The following is a 17,054-nucleotide window of genomic DNA, read 5'->3' as shown; positions in this document are numbered from 1 at the left end:
GATACAGTCGCCCGATGCCTCGGCGCCGATGCAGAGGTCCGATGCCTCGATGCAGTCGATGGAGCGGCAGCCAAGGAAGATGGTCCGGACGCTGACGACGTCGATGCACTCGATGCCTCCGGTGCCGATGCCGACGAAGAGCCCGAGAACAAAATGTTCCACTGGGCTAATCTCGCTACCTGAGTCCGCCTTTGTAACAGGGAACACAGACTGCAGTTCTGAGGGCGGTGCTGGGCCCCTAGACACTGAAGACACGCAGAGTGCCTATCAGTGAGCGAGATTACCCGGGCGCACTGGGTGCACTTCTTGAAGCCGCTGGAAGGCTTCGATGTCATGGGCGGAAAAATCACGCCGGCGAAATCAAAAGCCGAAATGGCGAAAATTGAAGCACCAAAATTTAGAGGGAGAAAAATCTCGACCGAGGCCAAAAGAGGCCTACCCCGACAACGAAAGAAAACTTACGGGGCAAAAACTAAGAAATACGGGAAGGGCAGAAAACCCGAAAGGGTCTTCCGGAATACTACCGGAGCGCTTCCCGAACTTTTTTGAAGGAAAAAAAGGACAAAAACACGTCGAAAAGGACGCGCGAGGTCGACTCTCTGGGGCACGAACGGCGTAACACGACCGTACCGAGTGCGGACGAAAGAAGACTGGCCGGCTCGAGCCGGTTTCGGGCGGGAAGACGGCCGCGCATGCGCGGTGCGCATGGGCGCGCGAGGACTAGCAAAGGCCTTTGCTAGTAAACTTTCCGATGGAGGGGGCTGCCGAGGACGTCAACCCATCAGTGAGAACAAGCAGCCTGCTTGTCCTCGGAGAAATAACTTCACATCTTCTGAGGACAAGCAGGATATTATCTTCCCACATATGGGAATCCATAGCTACCAGGCTCTCGGAAAATAATCACCAGAGGACAACAGGGACTTGCAACAGGCAAGCCCAACAGTGAATCAATTAACCTAGAACTTACATACAATGCTATTGTGAGGATGCAGCTTGGAACAGCACAAAAATGGGCCTAGAAGAATGGAGTTGGATTCTAGATTCCAAATTCTGCAGAACTGTCTGACCAAATCAACTGTTACGTCCAGAAAAATATAACCATTTAGAGGGATCACATAATCAGATGTATATATCCATTTAGGGGGATTGCATAACTAGATGTATATATCCATTTAGAGGGACCACATAAATAGCTATCTTAGGGGTCCTTTTACTAAGCAGTGGTAAGCACTAACGCATGCTTACTGTGCAAGAAAATGCACTACCGTGGGGCTAGCTTAGGTGTTGCATGGTAGTTCTGGCATCTGCGCATGCTTCGATTACACTGGTGATGTGTTGGGGGAGTCAGAGAGTAGGAATGAAAAATCGACCATTTTACAGCCAGGCTAAAAGTGGCTTCTGCACGTGGGTAAACCCACACACCAGCCATAGCACAGGCTACCTTTTAGCGCAGCTTAGTAAAAGGGTCCCTTAGTCTGCAATCAATAAATTATCCATTTAAGCACAGAAAAGCATATTCACTGGCTCTACCTCAGTGCACACATCTTTATGCGTCAGCTAGCCTTTCAAATATTGCCTGTCTACATTGAGGGGGTCTCTAACATTTACCGCGAGCTTATTTTTAGCGAGTGCTAAAGACGCTAATGCGCCTTTGTAAAACTACCCATTAGTTTGCAGGGAAATAGCAGGAATAAGAATTAGCAAGTCAATACCCGCTGTAAAAATTTGTTGGAGCATGTCCAAAAAGGACTACTTGAAGCAAGTTTCACTCATTTTTGTAAATTTTGAACAATGTTCATATCACAATTCCTCTACTACACAGACAAAATTAACAATGAAGGAAAAAGAAATTGTCGCCCATATGTTGTTCTTTACAATCTGTTAAAAAGTTTTCCAAAAATGAAGCCACTTTCTATAAAATAATTATTTCCTCACACACTATTACCTAGAAAACGCAAAATTGAAAAACTGCATATCTTTAAAAAAACATACCTCTTGTGCCATAGCTTCTGCAAATGCTGGTGAAATGTCCCTTAAAAGCATCATAAGGTCTTTGTATATTTCACCCTTCCTCTCATAGTCAATTTCCTCAGTCTCTGGATCCCTACCCTTGAAAGAAAATATGATATTAATTGTAAAATTTATTCTTAAAAATATATCTGCAGTTTCTAAACTATGAAAAAGAAAATTCCCAGCCCACTAGGTTTTTAAAATTTATATTCTCTCGATATTCAAAGGGCCCTGTTTACAAAGGCGCAATAGCGTTTTTAGCGCATGCTAAAAATTAGCAAGCGCTAACCATGTAGACGCCCATAGGAATATTATGGGCATTTACATGGTTAGCGTGCGCTAAAAATGCTAATGTTACTTTGTAAACAGCGCCCAAAGTGATTTAAATAGACAAGAGGGGCTCCTGCCCACTTAAACTGTGCTCTGTGTGCCAGCCACCAATACTCTGAAGTACTTAACAGGGTAGTGCCACTGAATATTGGCTCTGAGCAACCATTTTTGCAATAGGCCAGAGAAGGCCATTCCGAGGGCAGATTCAGGGAGAAGCTGGCAGCTAAGTGGGTGCCAGCATTATTCAGCGCTGATGCCCGCATAGCTAAGCAATCAAACAGAACCACATAAAAAGCAGTCCTAACTTTGGTCACTTAGCTATGTGGATGTCATCACTAAATATCAGCCAGCACCCACATAACTTCCAGGTAGCAGCTGATATTTTTGATGTTCTCCCCTCCCTCCTGCCAATTTTGGCCCCCTCTCAAACTTTTCTTCCAAGATGGACCCTGTCCATTAGATCAGCCATCTCCTGAGACTGCCCCCCCCCCCCCCTTTGGGCTTACCAACATCCCTGGTGATCCAGTAGGGATCTTCAGGCAGGCACAATCCACACTTTCAGCCATATATGGAACCCCGACCTCTAACCTCAAGGGGAGGGAGGGAGGGAGGGAGGGGAAGGCAATATCGGAGCTTCATCTCAGGTGAAGGTTCGGGAAGGGGGTTGGAATAGGCCAGGGGGAAGAGAGAGAAAATGATAGAGCCTCTTACGTGGGCCACAACAAATATCCCTCACACCTTGGATCAAAACTGAGCCGAACGCCTGTGTATTTATTTTTTATTATTACATTTGTATCCCGCGCTTTCCCACTCAAAGCAGGTTCAATGCAGCTTACATAGTAATAGGGAATACAGAATATTGTTAGAGAAAGTAAAAGTTAAATATACCAGAATAATAGAAGAGATGAGTAGGTAGAGATAGGCAATGGAGAAGGGAGAAAGGTGGGAGATATAGTCTGGGTCAATGTCGTTGTCACATGGGTATGTGTTAGGTAGATGGGTTCATAAGATTAGTCTAGGTCATTTGAATAGGCTTGCTTGAATAAATGTAAGTAAATACATCTTCAGCTGTCTCTTAAATGTTGCTATATTTGTTCTAGTTCTTAATAATAGTGGAAGACTATTCCACTCTATCAGACCTGAAATAGAGAAGTAGAAAATGCATGTCTCTATAAAATGAGTCTTGTGCACAGATGGAATAGAAAAGAGCTGGGTATCTTCAGTCTGAAGATGTTGAATAGATCAGTACATTTTCAGAGTAGGTGTTAAATAATATGGGTCAGCTAACTGCAATGCTTTAAGTATCAAAAGGAGTACTTTAAAATGTACCTAAAATAAAATGGGTAGCCAATGTAAATCTTGCAGAACTGGTGAAATATACTACCGGTATCTTATCCCTGTCACTAGCCATACTGCAGAAAACGAATCCACAATATCAATATCTCTGGTAACATCCAATGACATATACACACAAACCAGGACTTGTAGCCACCAACTCAAAGAGAGTGCTTGAAACAATTCACACCAGTATAATATAATAGAAATTTTTATGTATGTAGAGTACCCTCAGATATTTACCACTATTACTGCAGTCAATAATGCTGCTACAAAGTAGCATAGCACTTCTTTCATCGGGTAACTCTAACAAATTTTTTGGGTGGAGCAACATATGCTCATTTTTTCATGTTTCCAAATCACCTCAGTGCTATAAAATCGCTTATCACTTTTAAAATGTATATACTAGGTGAAAACTGTGCACTTATCTTGACAAATTCTTGCCTCACTGGCAGAACTATCTTGCCTCCCTGAAACATTCATCAATTGCCTTCCCCTGAAACCGCCCGACTCTGCGGGGTTTCAATCACTTTCCTCAGGGGCAAGGGTTAAGGCTGCATAATTCTTTTCTTCCTCATTCTTTTTTCTCTCAAGCAATCAACAAAACAAAGCAAGACCTAATGCCTGCTTATCCCCTGTGGCTTATAAGGCATCCGCATCCATGTAAGGTCGGAAATGACGTCATAATCACAACTAGCTTTATACAAACTGCTTAAAGACAGTCAGAAGATCGAGCTGCAAACATCTCTGCAGACCACTCCAGGTCAAATTATAGTGTTCCATTCCACATTTTCATTGAGCCCCTGAGGGTTCACTGTCTGTAAAGTAAAGATCCACCACTGCTCACGTCTAGCTAATACAGTAGCCCGACCCATGCTTTTCATCCAAACAGGGACATGATCAATGATAAACCAATGGCGGTGCGATCTTAGGATCCATCGAAGACTGAGGAATTCCAAAGTCCAGGAGAGGTAACCCATGGTGCTATATGGGGTCTTCTTACCAAACTGGAGTCTTCCATTGCTAATTGCTCTTCTAATATTTCATGTGGTTCTCTGGCCCAGACGTTGGAGACTTTGAAGACTGATCACCATTTATAATTGGAAACTTTTGTAAAATCTTTAAAGAATAATACTGAGGTTGTGCAATCATTGGTTAAGGATAAAGCATTAATACATCGAAAGTGGGAGCAGTATGGATTTCAGATTCAAGATGGCCACTGACACTGAAACACTGTGATAATGCTCCGTGAATTTCTACTGTTAAAATATTTTCCTCTGAATTTTTGCCTAAAAGATGGGGAAGAGTAAGGAATCTCCCTCCAATCTGACGCCAACTCCATTGGCCGTGGGGCAGCGGTCCATGGAGCAGTTTATCACAGTTTCCTATTCACTTCTGGGTGTTCCTGCTTTGGCAGATGGAGCAGAGATTGTCTCACTGCTGGGCAGTGATGTATTGCTGAGCCCGTTATCTCCATCCATGCCACTGGCTCTTCAAGCTCTGATAAGGAGTCAGGTACAGGAAAAGCCAGTTATGATGGCCCTGACCCTGCGGGAGATCCCCAGTCGAGCAGCTGAGCGAAGTGAAGCAGAATTGGAGTCGGAACCACAAGGACCAGGAGAGACAATTGGTCCACCTGAATCGGGAGCTAGAAGTGCAGGTGTGACTTCTTTGTCAACATTTGCTGTTTCTCCTTTGCTTAAGCCACCTGTAGTCACTCTTGAAGATCTATGGAAGGCAGTGGAATTTATGCACAAACTGTGAAAGTTTTGCACAAACTGCTTCTCAATCTTTGAATAAATCACAGTTTACTGAGTCTGAAATTAATACTTTGAAAAGAAATGTTGTTAATTTAGATCAAGAGATAAAATCTATTAAGAGTACTCAATCCTCTCTAGTGGTGGACAGGATGGCTATTCATCGAAGGTTGGAATTTATGGAGAACAGAGCTAGGTCTTTAAACCTATGCATTTTGAATTTTCCTTGAATAATCTCAATGGCACCTAGAGAAGTTTCCCTTAAGTATTTAAAAGACATTTTAAAATTTCTGGAAAATACTATGCCCCCTTTATATAATATATATTATATCCCACTTTTTGGGAAGGATCATCTTCTGAAATAGACGTTACTGGCTTGTTGGATGCTTCTGGAGAATTTGTGACTGGGACTGCCAATTTAATTGTTTTCTTCATATTTGCTCAAGATAGAGACTCAGTGATGCGCTTGCATTTTTGTTTTCAAAATGTAGAATTTCTTGGATATAAGATTAGAATTTTTCCAGATATTTGTAGAAAAAAAAAAAGAGGGTAGAAAATAATTTCTTGCTATGAAGCAGGAAATCTTGACTGTTGGGTACAAATTTTTCTTACGATTCCCATGTAAATGTAAGATTCAACTGCGTGAAGCATCATATATATTTTATGATCCAATAGAGTTGCAGACTTTCATTCACAGTAAAAAATCAGGTGTAGAAACGATTACAGTGAAAGTCTGAGTTCATGGAGTATTAATATGTGGGTTGTGGTTTTCAATGCCTATATGTCAGATTTAATAATTGTTTTATTTTTCCTCAGTAAGAGTTCTCTGATATTTTCTATTCTTGGAATCCTTCCAATTGTGGTCTGCAATTTTCATTTCATATTCTTTAGTTGGAATTGTCCTTTGCTTCCTGTAAGAATTGCTTTTTAATATGAAACTTTTCTATTTAAGATTGTTTCTTGATGTATAATTGTGAAACTTATAAATAAAATAATTTAAAAAAAAGAAAGTTGGAGAAGTATGAAAATCACTTCAGACATTTGAATCTCCATTTGCTTAACTTTCCAAAGGTTTTGGGGTCACAATCCTTGGACACTTTTTAAAAATACCTAAATGAGGTTTTATTTTACCACAGGATTCTATTCTCCCAGTAAATAGGATATTTTACTTGCCATTTACTTGTTTTGGGGGGAAATCATCAATCAGCTTTGGATATATCAGCTATTTTGGATTCTTCGTAACAGCAAGTCTCAGGCTGGGCCACTTTACTTGTACAGTTTGTATTTGAGCAAGATTTGAATATGGTCATGCATCTATACTTTTGCAATACATCAGTTCCATGGAAACCTGAATGCGGAGTTCCCCAAGGATCACCACACTTCCCTACCCTCTTCAACCTAATGATGACACCTCTGGCCAAAGCCAACCAAGGCCTCAATCCATACATATATGCAGATGATGTCACGATCTACATCCTGTTCAAACATGACCTAAAAGAAATCACTAATGACATCAACGATAGCTTCCAAATCATGAACTCATGGGCGGATGCATTCCAATTAAAACTTAATGCAGAAAAAACACAATGTCTTATCCTCTCATCACAACATAACACAAGTAAATTCACCACTATAATCACACCAAACTTTTCCCCTCCTGTCTCAAACAGCCTGAAAATTCTTGGAGTTACCATTGACCGTAATCTCACACTTGAAAGCCACGTGAAGAATACAACAAAGAAAATGTTCCATTCAATGTGGAAACTCAAAAGAGTAAAACTTTTCTTCCCAAGGGATATATTTCGCAGCCTGGTGCAATCAATGGTGCTAAGTCACCTAGACTACTGGCTCCTCCCATGACCAAAGGGCTTGCATTTGGTTGTTTCTGAGATGGGAGTCATTGGTTTCCATTATCACCGAAAATCAGAAACGACCAAGTCTAGGTACGACCACCTCTAAGGACAACCTAAATGTGAAGATTTGGGCGTCCCCAACCGTACTATCGAAACGAAAGATAGACGTCCATCTTGTTTCGATAATATGGGTTTCCCCACCCCTGCACCGGGACGTTTTGCGAGGACGTCCTCAGCAAAACTTGGGCATCCCTTTCGATTATGCTTCTCCACACATACGCAGTACTGAACACTTGAACATGAAGGGACAGTCCCTGCTTGACAGAGCTTACAAACTAATCAGGACAAACTGAATAAATAAGGGATAAGGGAATTACTTACAGTGGGAATGATAAAAGAAACATGGGTATTGAACAAGTGAATAGGGGTTAGGAGTTAAAAGCAGCCAAAAGTTGGGTTTTTAGCGATTTGAAGATGCCTTAACGTACTGGCTCAGGAAGTCTATTCCAGGCATATGGTGCAGCAAGATATAAGGAATGGAGTCTGGAGTTGGCAGTGGTAGAGAAGGGTGCAGATAAGAGAGATTTACACAATGAATGGCATTCCCAGGGAGAAGTGTAGGGAGAGATAAGAGTGGAAGTACTGAGTAGCTGCAGAGTGAATGCACTTGTAAGTCAATAAGAGGAGTCTGACTGTATGTGGAAATGGATAGGGAGCCAATGAAGTGACTTGATGAGAGGGTTAATGTGAGCATAGTGACACTGGTGGAATATAAGTCGTACAGCAGAAATTTACACAGATTGAAGGGGAGAGAGATGGCTTAGTGGGAGACCTGTGAAAAGCAAGTTGCAATAGTCTAAGTGAGAGCAGGTAAGAGTGTGGATAAGGGTTTTGGTAGTGTGTTCAGAAAGGAAGGGATGAATTTTGGTGATATTATAGAGAAAGAAACGACAGGTTTTAGCAGTCTGTTGGATATGTAAAGACAAAGAGAGAGAGAGCAGTCAAAGATAACTCCAAGGTTACGAGCTGAAGAGACAGGAAGGATGAGAGTGTTATCCACAGAGATAGAGTATGGGGGAAGAGGAGAGGTGGGTTGGGGGGGGGGGGGGGGAAGATAAGAAGTTCAGTTTTAGTCATGTTTAGTTTCAGATGGTGGTGAGACATCCAGGCAACAATGTCAGACAGGCAGTCTGATATTTTGGCCTAGATTCCTGCTGAAATTTCTGGTGTGAAGAGGTAGATCTAGGAATCATCAGTATAAAGGTGATACTGAAAATCATGGGATGAGATCAGAGCACAAAGGGAAGAAGTAAAGATGGATAAAAGAAGAGGTCCCAATACAGAGCCCTGAGGTACACCAAATGATAATGGGATAGAAGTGGAGGGCGATCCACCAGAGTATACACTAAAAGTGCGATGGGAGATATAAGAAGGAAACCGGGAAAGAACAGAGCCCTGAAATCCAAGTGAGGACAGTGTATCAAGGAGTAGGCAGTGATCTACAGTGTCAAAAGCAGCAGACAGATCAAGAAGGATGAGGATAGAATAGAGACCTTTGGATCTGGCCAGGAACAAGTCATTGGAGACTTTAGCAAGGGCTGTTTCAGTTGAACGAAGAGGGCGAAAGCCAGATTGAATTGGATCAAGAATAGTCTGAGATGGAAAAAGTCAAGACAACAGTGGTGAATAGCACATTCAAGCAGCTCGGATAGGAAAGGGAGGAGGGAGATGGGGCAACAGAAGGACAGCTAGGGTCCAATGAAGATTTTTTGAGGAGTGGTATCAAGAACAGTTGCAGTGGAAAGAGAAAGATTGAGGATATGACAGATAGAAGGGACGACAGTAGGAGAGATAGTGCTAAGTAGATCAGTGGGAATAGGATCAGAGGAACAGGTAGTCAGTTTGGAGGAGGAAAAAAAACATGCAGTTTCCTCTTCAGTGATTTCAGAAAAGGAGGCAGAGGGTTGAGAGAATGGACTGGGGGTAGGAGAGGTAAAGGCAACTTGTTTGAAAGCTCAAGGTTAATCTTGTGAACCTCATTATATAAGTACTCAGTCAGAGTCTGGGGAGAAAGTGAAGCAGGGGTTGGAGGTGAAGACACGTTGAGGACAAAGTTCAAGGATTTGAGCCAAGAGAGTTCGTCAACTGGATTTAGTAGTCCTGATGGACAAGTGAAACAGTAGACTGGAAGAAGGTCAGCAAGAATTTGAAATGTATAAAGTCAGCACGGGCACGGGATTTCAGACAAAGGTGTTCGGCAGATCAGGCAAATAAACGTAGGTAGCCATGTGGCAGTTGGGTTTCTTCCTTCGCTCCGCTGTGTGGTGGCCGGAGCGGCATCGGCCTGTGGTGAGATCACGAGGCGGCTGACAATGACGGCTAACGGCTGAAGCGGCGACAGGTACAACAGATCATCGGCGCTGGCATCGGTGTCCTCGAATTGCTGCTGGGCTTGAGCTGAGGAGACTCGGAAGTGATTCCTGGGAGCCTTATGTCGGTCCTGTGTCGGTCCTCTCTCTCTGGCCCTCAGGTCCTGTGATCCTCTTCACGCTGTGATCCTTGCCAGCACTTCGGCCTTGCTGTTCTGCCTTCTGCTCCAGTCCTGCCCATCCTCAGCCTCATTGATCCAGTCCTGCCTGTCTTCAGCCTCATTTGCTCCAGCCTTTGGTCCTCCTGTCCCAATCCTGTTCGTCTTTGACCTCATCTTCAGCATCACCTTCAGCCTCATCTGTTCCAGTCCTGCTTGTCTTCAGCATCATTTACTCATCTTCAGCATCATCTTCAGCCTCATCGGTCCCAGTCCTGCCTGTCTTCAACCTCAAATGCTCCAGCCTTTCGTCCTCCTGTTCCAGTCCTGCTTGTCTTCAGCCTCATCTTCAGCCTCAACTGTTCCAGTCCTGCTCATCTTCAGCCTCATCTGTTCCAGTCCTGCTTGTCTTCAGCCTCATCTACTCATCTCCAGCATCATCTTCAGCCTCATCTGTTCCAATCCTGCTTGTCTTCAGCCTCATCCTCACCATCATCTTCAGCCTCATCTGTTCCAATCCTGCTTGTCTTCAGCCTCATCCTCACCATCATCTTCAGCCTCATCTGTTCCAGTCCTGCTCTTCTTCAGCCTCATCTTCAGCATCATCTTCAGCCTCATCTGTTCCAGTCCTGCTCTTCTTCAGCCTCATCTTCAGCATCATCTTCAGCCTCATCTGTTCCAGTCCTGCTTGTCTTCAGCCTCATCTGCTCATCTTCAGCATCATATTCAGCCTCATCTGTTCCAGTCCTGCTTGTCTTCAGCCTCATCTGTTCCGGCCTTCGGTCCTTCTGTTACAGTCCTGCTTATCTTTGGCCTCATCTGCTGCAGTCCTTGGTCCTTCTGTTCCAGTCCTGCTCGTCTTCATCTGTTCCAGTCCTGCTCACCTTCAGCCTCATCTGTTCCAGTCCTGCTTGTCTTCTGCCTCGTCTGCTCCAACCTTCGGTCTTCGGCTTCATCTGCTCCAGCCTTCAGCCCTGTCCTGGTCCTGCTTGTCTTCAGCCTCATCTGCTCCAGTCTTCGGTCTTCAGCCTCATCTGTTCCAGCCTTCGGTCTGCAACCTCATCTGCTCCAGCCTCTTCTGCTCCAGCCTTCGGTCTTCAGCCTCTGGCCTTCAGCCTCATCTGTTCCTGCATTCAGCCCCTGTTCCAGTCCTGTTTATCTTCAGCTTCATCTGCTCCAGCTTCATCTGCTCCAGCCTTCGGCCTTCAGCCTCATCTGCTCCAGCCTTCTACCCTGTTCCAGTCCTGCTTATCCTCAGAGTCATCTGCTCCAGTCTTCGGTCTTCAGCCTCACCTGCTCCAGCCTTCGGTCCTCCTATTCCTGTTCCTACCCCTGTACAGCCTTGACTTGACGCTCACCTGCTGTTCTACTTAGCACCTTTAATTTCAATTACAGTTTCAATTGTTCCCACCTAGCACCTGAAAGTACCTCAGTCGTTATATATGGCCCCTATACATATCCTCTTCCTAATCCTGTCCCTTCCTAATCTTTTTCCTCACCCCCCCCTACCTCTCTCCATTACAGGAACTCACTTCCCATCCATTGACTTCATCACCTCACCTTCTCTCCTACCCCCTTCTTCCTTCTCAGCTTCTAATCTTCATCTGTTTCTTCCCTCCATTTTGCCTTCCCCATTCTACCTGAGTACCTCTTGTCTTTGACGCCTTCATGGCCACACCTCTCCTACTCTCCTCCGCTCTCTTTTACTCCTTCTCTTACTCTCAGCCGGTGACATCAATCCCAATCCTGGCCCTCCTCTTCTGCCCTCTCTCTACTTATGCAGACCACATCGCGACAGCTCTAATCTCATCTCTATTCCTCTCCTTCCACCCTCCTCCTTACCCTTCTCTTGCGCCCTATGGAAAGCCCGCTCCATCTGCAATAAACTTCCCTACATTCATGACCTTTTCATTTCTCGTTCCCTCCATCTACTTGCCTTAACTGAAACTTGGATCTCCCCTGATGACTCTACTTCCATTGCGGCTCTTTGCCTTGGTGGCTATCTTTTCTCTCACACCCGTCTTGCCGACCGCAGCGGTGGCGTTGGATTTATGCTCTCTCCCTCCTGCAACTTCCAACCTCTTCTCCCACCCCAGTCTCACTGTTTTTCGTCCTTTGAAGTCCACTTTATCTGCTTCTTCACTCCCTTGCCTCTCCATCTAGCAGTCATTTATCGCCCCCCTGATAAGTCTCTTCCATCCTTCCTCACTGACTTCGACGCCTGGCTCTGCTTCTTTCATAATCCTTCATCCCCTCCATCATCCTTGGGGACTTTAACATCCACGCTGATGATCCATCCAACTCCTATGCCTCCCAATTCCTTGCTCTAACATCCTCATTCAATCTTCAACTGTGCTCCTTGGCACCCACTCACCAAAATGGTCACTGTCTCGACCTTATCCTCTCCTCTAACTGCTCTCCCTCCAGCTTCTATTCCTCTGATCTCCCCCTATCCGACCATCACCTACTAACCTTCAATCTTAAGCACCCTCCTCCCCAGTCCCACCCAATCTCATCCCCCACCTTTAGGAACCTTCAAGTTATCGACCCCTCTACTCTATCCTCTTGTGTCTCTAACCTTCTCTCTACCACCACCTTAACTAAGTCTGTGAATGAAGCTACTTCTTCCTACGATACTATTCTCTCCTCTGCTCTTGACACTCTTGCACCTCTCATGCCCCGTCCTACTAGGCGTACCAAACCCCAGCCTTGGCTAACCTCTAGAATCCGTTATTTTCGCTCCTGCGCCCGCTCAGCAGAACGTTCTTGGCTTAAATCCCATACCCTTGCCGACTTCACTCATTTCAAATTCATGCTGAACTCCTTCCAGTCTGCCCTTTCACTTACCAACCAGGATTACTTCACCCATTTGACTAATTCCCTAGGTTCTAACCCTCGACTTCTCTTCGCCACACTGAACTCTCTTCTCAAAGTACCTCCATCTCCTATTCCCCCTTCTCTTTCTCCACAGACTCTAGCTGATTACTTCCATGATAAAATCCGTAAGATTAACCTTCAATTTTCATCCAAACCCTCCCCACCTCTCTCTCCCTTAGTCAACACCCCCTACTCTCCTTCCTCTCCTTCTTTCTCCTCCTTCTCAGAAGCTTCTACTGAAGAAACTGCCCTTCTTCTTTCCTCCTCTAAATGTACTACCTGTTCCTCTGATCCCATCCCCACTTACCTACTTAACACAATCTCTCCTACTATCATCCCTGTCATCTATCACATCCTTAATCTTTCACTCTCCGCTGCAACTGTTCCTACGACCGTCAAACATGCTATTGCCACTCCACTCCTTAAAAAACCCTCACTTGACTCTACCTGTCCCTCCAACTATCGCCCCACCTCCCTTTCCTCTCCAAATTACTTGAACGCATCGTTCACCGCTGTTGTCTTGACTTTCTCTCTTCTCAACCTATTCTTGACCCACTTCAATCCGGATTTCGCCCTCTTCACTCTACTGAAACTGCACTTACTAAAGTCTCTAATGATCTGCTTCTGGCTAAATCCAGAGGTCTCTATTCCATCCTCATCCTTCTTGACCTATCTGCTGCTTTCGACACTGTTGACCACACCTTACTCCTCGATATGCTGTCCTCGCTTGGATTCCAGGGCCCTGTTCTTTCCTGGTTCTCTTCCTACCTCTCACTCCGTACTTTCAGTGTTCACTCTGGTGGATCCTCTTCAACTTCCCTCCCGCTTTCAGTAGGTGTGCCTCAGGGTTCTGTCCTTGGACCACTCCTTTTCTCCATCTATACCTCCTCCCTTGATGCCCTGATCTCATCCCATGGTTTTCATTACCATCTTTACGCTGACGACTCTCAGATCTACATCTCCACCCCTGAAATCTCAACCTTAATCCAGGACAAAATCTCTGCCTGCTTGTCTGACATTGCTGCCTGGATGTCTCAACGCCATCTCAAATTAAACATGGCTAAAACTGAACTTCTCATTTTTCCCTCTAAACCCTCCTCCTCTCTTCCCCCATTCTCTATCTCTGTTAATGGCTCTCATATCCTCCCTGAATCCTCAGCTCATAACCTTAGAGTCATCTTCGACTCCTCTCTCTCCTTCTCTGCTCATATTCAACAAATCGCCAAAACTTGTCGCTTCTTTATCTTCAACATTAGCAAAATTCGCCCCTTCCTTTCTGAACACGTCACCAAAACCCTTATTCACACCCTTGTTACTTCTCGCTTGGACTATTGCAATTTACTTCTCACTGGTCTTCCGCTCAATCATCTTTCTCATCTCCAATCTGTCCACAATTCTGCAGCTCAACTTATTTTCCGCCAGAATCGTTATGCCCACACTAGCCCACTCCTCAAGTCACTTCACTGGCTCCCTGTCCGCTTCCATAAACAGTTCAAACTCCTCTTACTGACCTTTAAATGCATCCACTCTAAGACCCCTCACTACCTCTCCTCTCTCATCTCTCCCTACATTCCTCCCCATGAACTCCGCTCTCTGAACAAATCTCTCTTGTCGTCCCCTTCTCCTCCACCGCTAACTCCAGACTTCGTTCCTTTTATCTTGCGGCACCTTATGCCAGGAACCGTGTTCCCGAACCCAGACGTCAAGCTCCATCTCTACCTGTTTTTAAATCTATGCTGAAAGCTCACCTTTTTACTACTGCCTTTGGCTCCTAACCGCTACTCATTTGCCTTCCTCATCCCCTGTTCCTCTTTACCCTGTAATTCCCTTGCCCGTAATGTCGTCTGTCTGTTTTACCTAGATTGTAAGCTCTTTGAGCAGGGACTGTTGCTCTACATCAAATGTACAGCGCTGCATGCATCTGGTAGCGCTATATAAATGCTATTAGTAGTAGTAGTAGTAGGTAGCAGATTCTAGAGGTCAGCCAACGCTGACAACCGCTGTGCCAGCGTCAAGTGTTTGCAAGAGTTGAGGAAAACCTCATCCCCAAACAGGTCAGCGCTTCCACCCGTGCTGCCAGCAGCAGGGGCCTGGCCGATGCTTAAACCCCTATCGACAGGCTGAGTCAAATATCCCACAATTTTTGGTTGAGACACCACCAATCCGTGAGGCGTCAAGCCTGATTAAAGAGGGGCTCTGACCTTCCCCCTTCCACTTATAAGGCATCAGGTAAGTAAAAAAACAGAGCAGCAAGGTAAAAAGATTCACAATTGAGGAAGGGAAAATTAGATTCTTACCTTGGTAATTTTCTTTCCTTTAGTCACAGCAGATGAATCCATTAACTGATGGGTTGCATCTGCCTACCAGCAGGTGGAGATAGAGAACACTGAAAGACACAGTGACTCTGCACAGCCAGCCCCTTCTGCCTCAGTATATGAAATTTCCACAGCAGAGTGAGTTAGAAAGGCAACATAACATAAACTTTCCTCACAGTGAACAAACGCCCCAGAACCGGAGCAATAACCAAACAAAGGAGGGACGATCTCAACCTCCTGCAATAGAACAGCATGTAGAAACTCTGAGATCTTGTCCCGAGGAGCTACAATATCTGCATGAAAGATCTGAACAAAAAACAAAGTCAGACAGGGAGGGATCATGGATTCATCTGCTGTGACTAAAGTAAAGAAAATTATCAAGGTAAGAACCTAATTTTCCCTTCCTTGTCATCAACAGCAGATGAATCCATTAACTGATGGGATGTACAAAAGCACTGCCTACGTAGGGTGGGAACAGGCAACTCCGCGAGCAAGTACTTGTGTACCAAAATGCGCATCCAGCTTTGCTACAACATCTAGCCTGTAATGCCGTACAAACGAGAGCTGAGACGCCCAAGTAGCCGCACGACAGATCTCATGAAGAGAAAGAACACCTGTTTCAGCCCACAAGGAGGAAATCGCTCTCATAGAGTGCGCTTTAAACACTTCAGGAGGAGACCATCCTAAAAGCAGATACACAGAAAAAATGACTTCCCTGAGCCAACGGGCTATAGTGGCCTTAGACACCGAACCCCCACGGCGAGGACCTGTCAACAATACAAAAAGGTGATCAGAAGTCCTGAAGTCATTTGACATGTGTAGATACTGCAACAGAGCCCTGCGTACATCCAAAAGACGCAATTGCCCAAAGGAATCCGAAAAGTCCTCCCTAGAAAAGGAAGGTAGAAAAATGGGTTGGTTCAGGAGAAACACTGAAACCACCTTAGGCACTGTACGTACCATTACCCCAGACCCCCAGCACTGTAGAAAAGGATCCCGAAAGGAAAGCGCCTGATGCTCAGATACGCGTCTAGCCGATGTCATGGCCACCAAAAGGACTATCTTGAGAGTCGCATCCTTCCCCGAAGCTCACAGAAGCGGCTCGAAAGGCAAACACTGAAGAGCCTTAAATACCAGCCCCAGGTTCCAGGCAGGACACGGCAACCACACAGGAGGACAAGCCGAAGCGCCCCTCTGAAAAACAGACAATGTCCGGAAGAGCAGCAAGGGACAAGTCAGAGATCTTCCCTTGAAGCATGCCTATGCTGCCACTTGATCCCGAAGGGAATTGTAAACCAGGCCTTTTTGTAAGCCGTCCTGCACAAAATCCAGGACCGAAGAGACTGTAGCCCGTGTGGGTGTGATTGCTTTTGAAACACACCGCGCCTCAAACTTGCGCCAGATCCAAGTAAAAGCTGCGGAGGAAGACCACTTGCGGCCTGCAAGAGAGTGGAGATGACCTTGTTAGAGTAGCCCTTGTCTCTCAATTGCACCCTCTCAAGAACCAGGCTGTAAGACCAAATCGGCAGGGATCCTCCATATTCACTGAACCCTGAACCATCAGGTTCGGCACCAGAGGCAAAGGAAGTGGAGCCTCCACCAGAATTCGACGGAGATCTGCGTACCACAGACGCCTTGGCCAATCCGGAGTGATGAGAAACACCAATCCTCGGTGCAGGCGAATCCGAAGAAGAACTTGCCCTATCAAGGCCCAAGGCGGGAACACATATAGGAGGCCCGAGGGCCAGGGTTGAGCCAGAGCATCCAACCCTGCTGAGCGAGGATCTCTCCCTCTGCTGAAAAGCGAGGGACTTGGAGTTTGCACTAGTCGCCCTTAGATCCAAAGCGGGAGTCCCCCACTTGGCACATATCTGGAGAAAAACTTCTTCTGCCAGTTCCCATTCTGCCTGGTCGATTTTTTTGTCTGCAGAGAAAAACTGCTTTGACGTTGCTCGACCTGCTATGTGAGTAGTGGACAGCAGAATCCTGTGGAGCTCGGCCCACAGGAAAATCTGAGCAGCCTCCACGGCCAGGGCCCTGCACCGAGTGC

General features: G+C 45.5%; 1 protein-coding gene across 1 annotated transcript in view; it reads right to left on the bottom strand.

Annotated features, from left to right (window-relative positions):
- Nucleotides 1–17,054, bottom strand: part of ARMC4 (armadillo repeat containing 4) — a 445,023-nt gene that overhangs the window by 339,113 nt on the left and 88,856 nt on the right. The window contains 1 exon segment of the mRNA XM_030199274.1: nt 1,993–2,109. Coding sequence (XP_030055134.1) covers nt 1,993–2,109 — 117 coding nt within the window.

The sequence above is a fragment of the Microcaecilia unicolor genome, chromosome 1 (assembly GCF_901765095.1).
Source record: "Microcaecilia unicolor chromosome 1, aMicUni1.1, whole genome shotgun sequence".
Classification (NCBI taxonomy): domain Eukaryota; kingdom Metazoa; phylum Chordata; class Amphibia; order Gymnophiona; family Siphonopidae; genus Microcaecilia; species Microcaecilia unicolor.
This window is presented reverse-complemented; position numbering and strand designations above follow the sequence as displayed.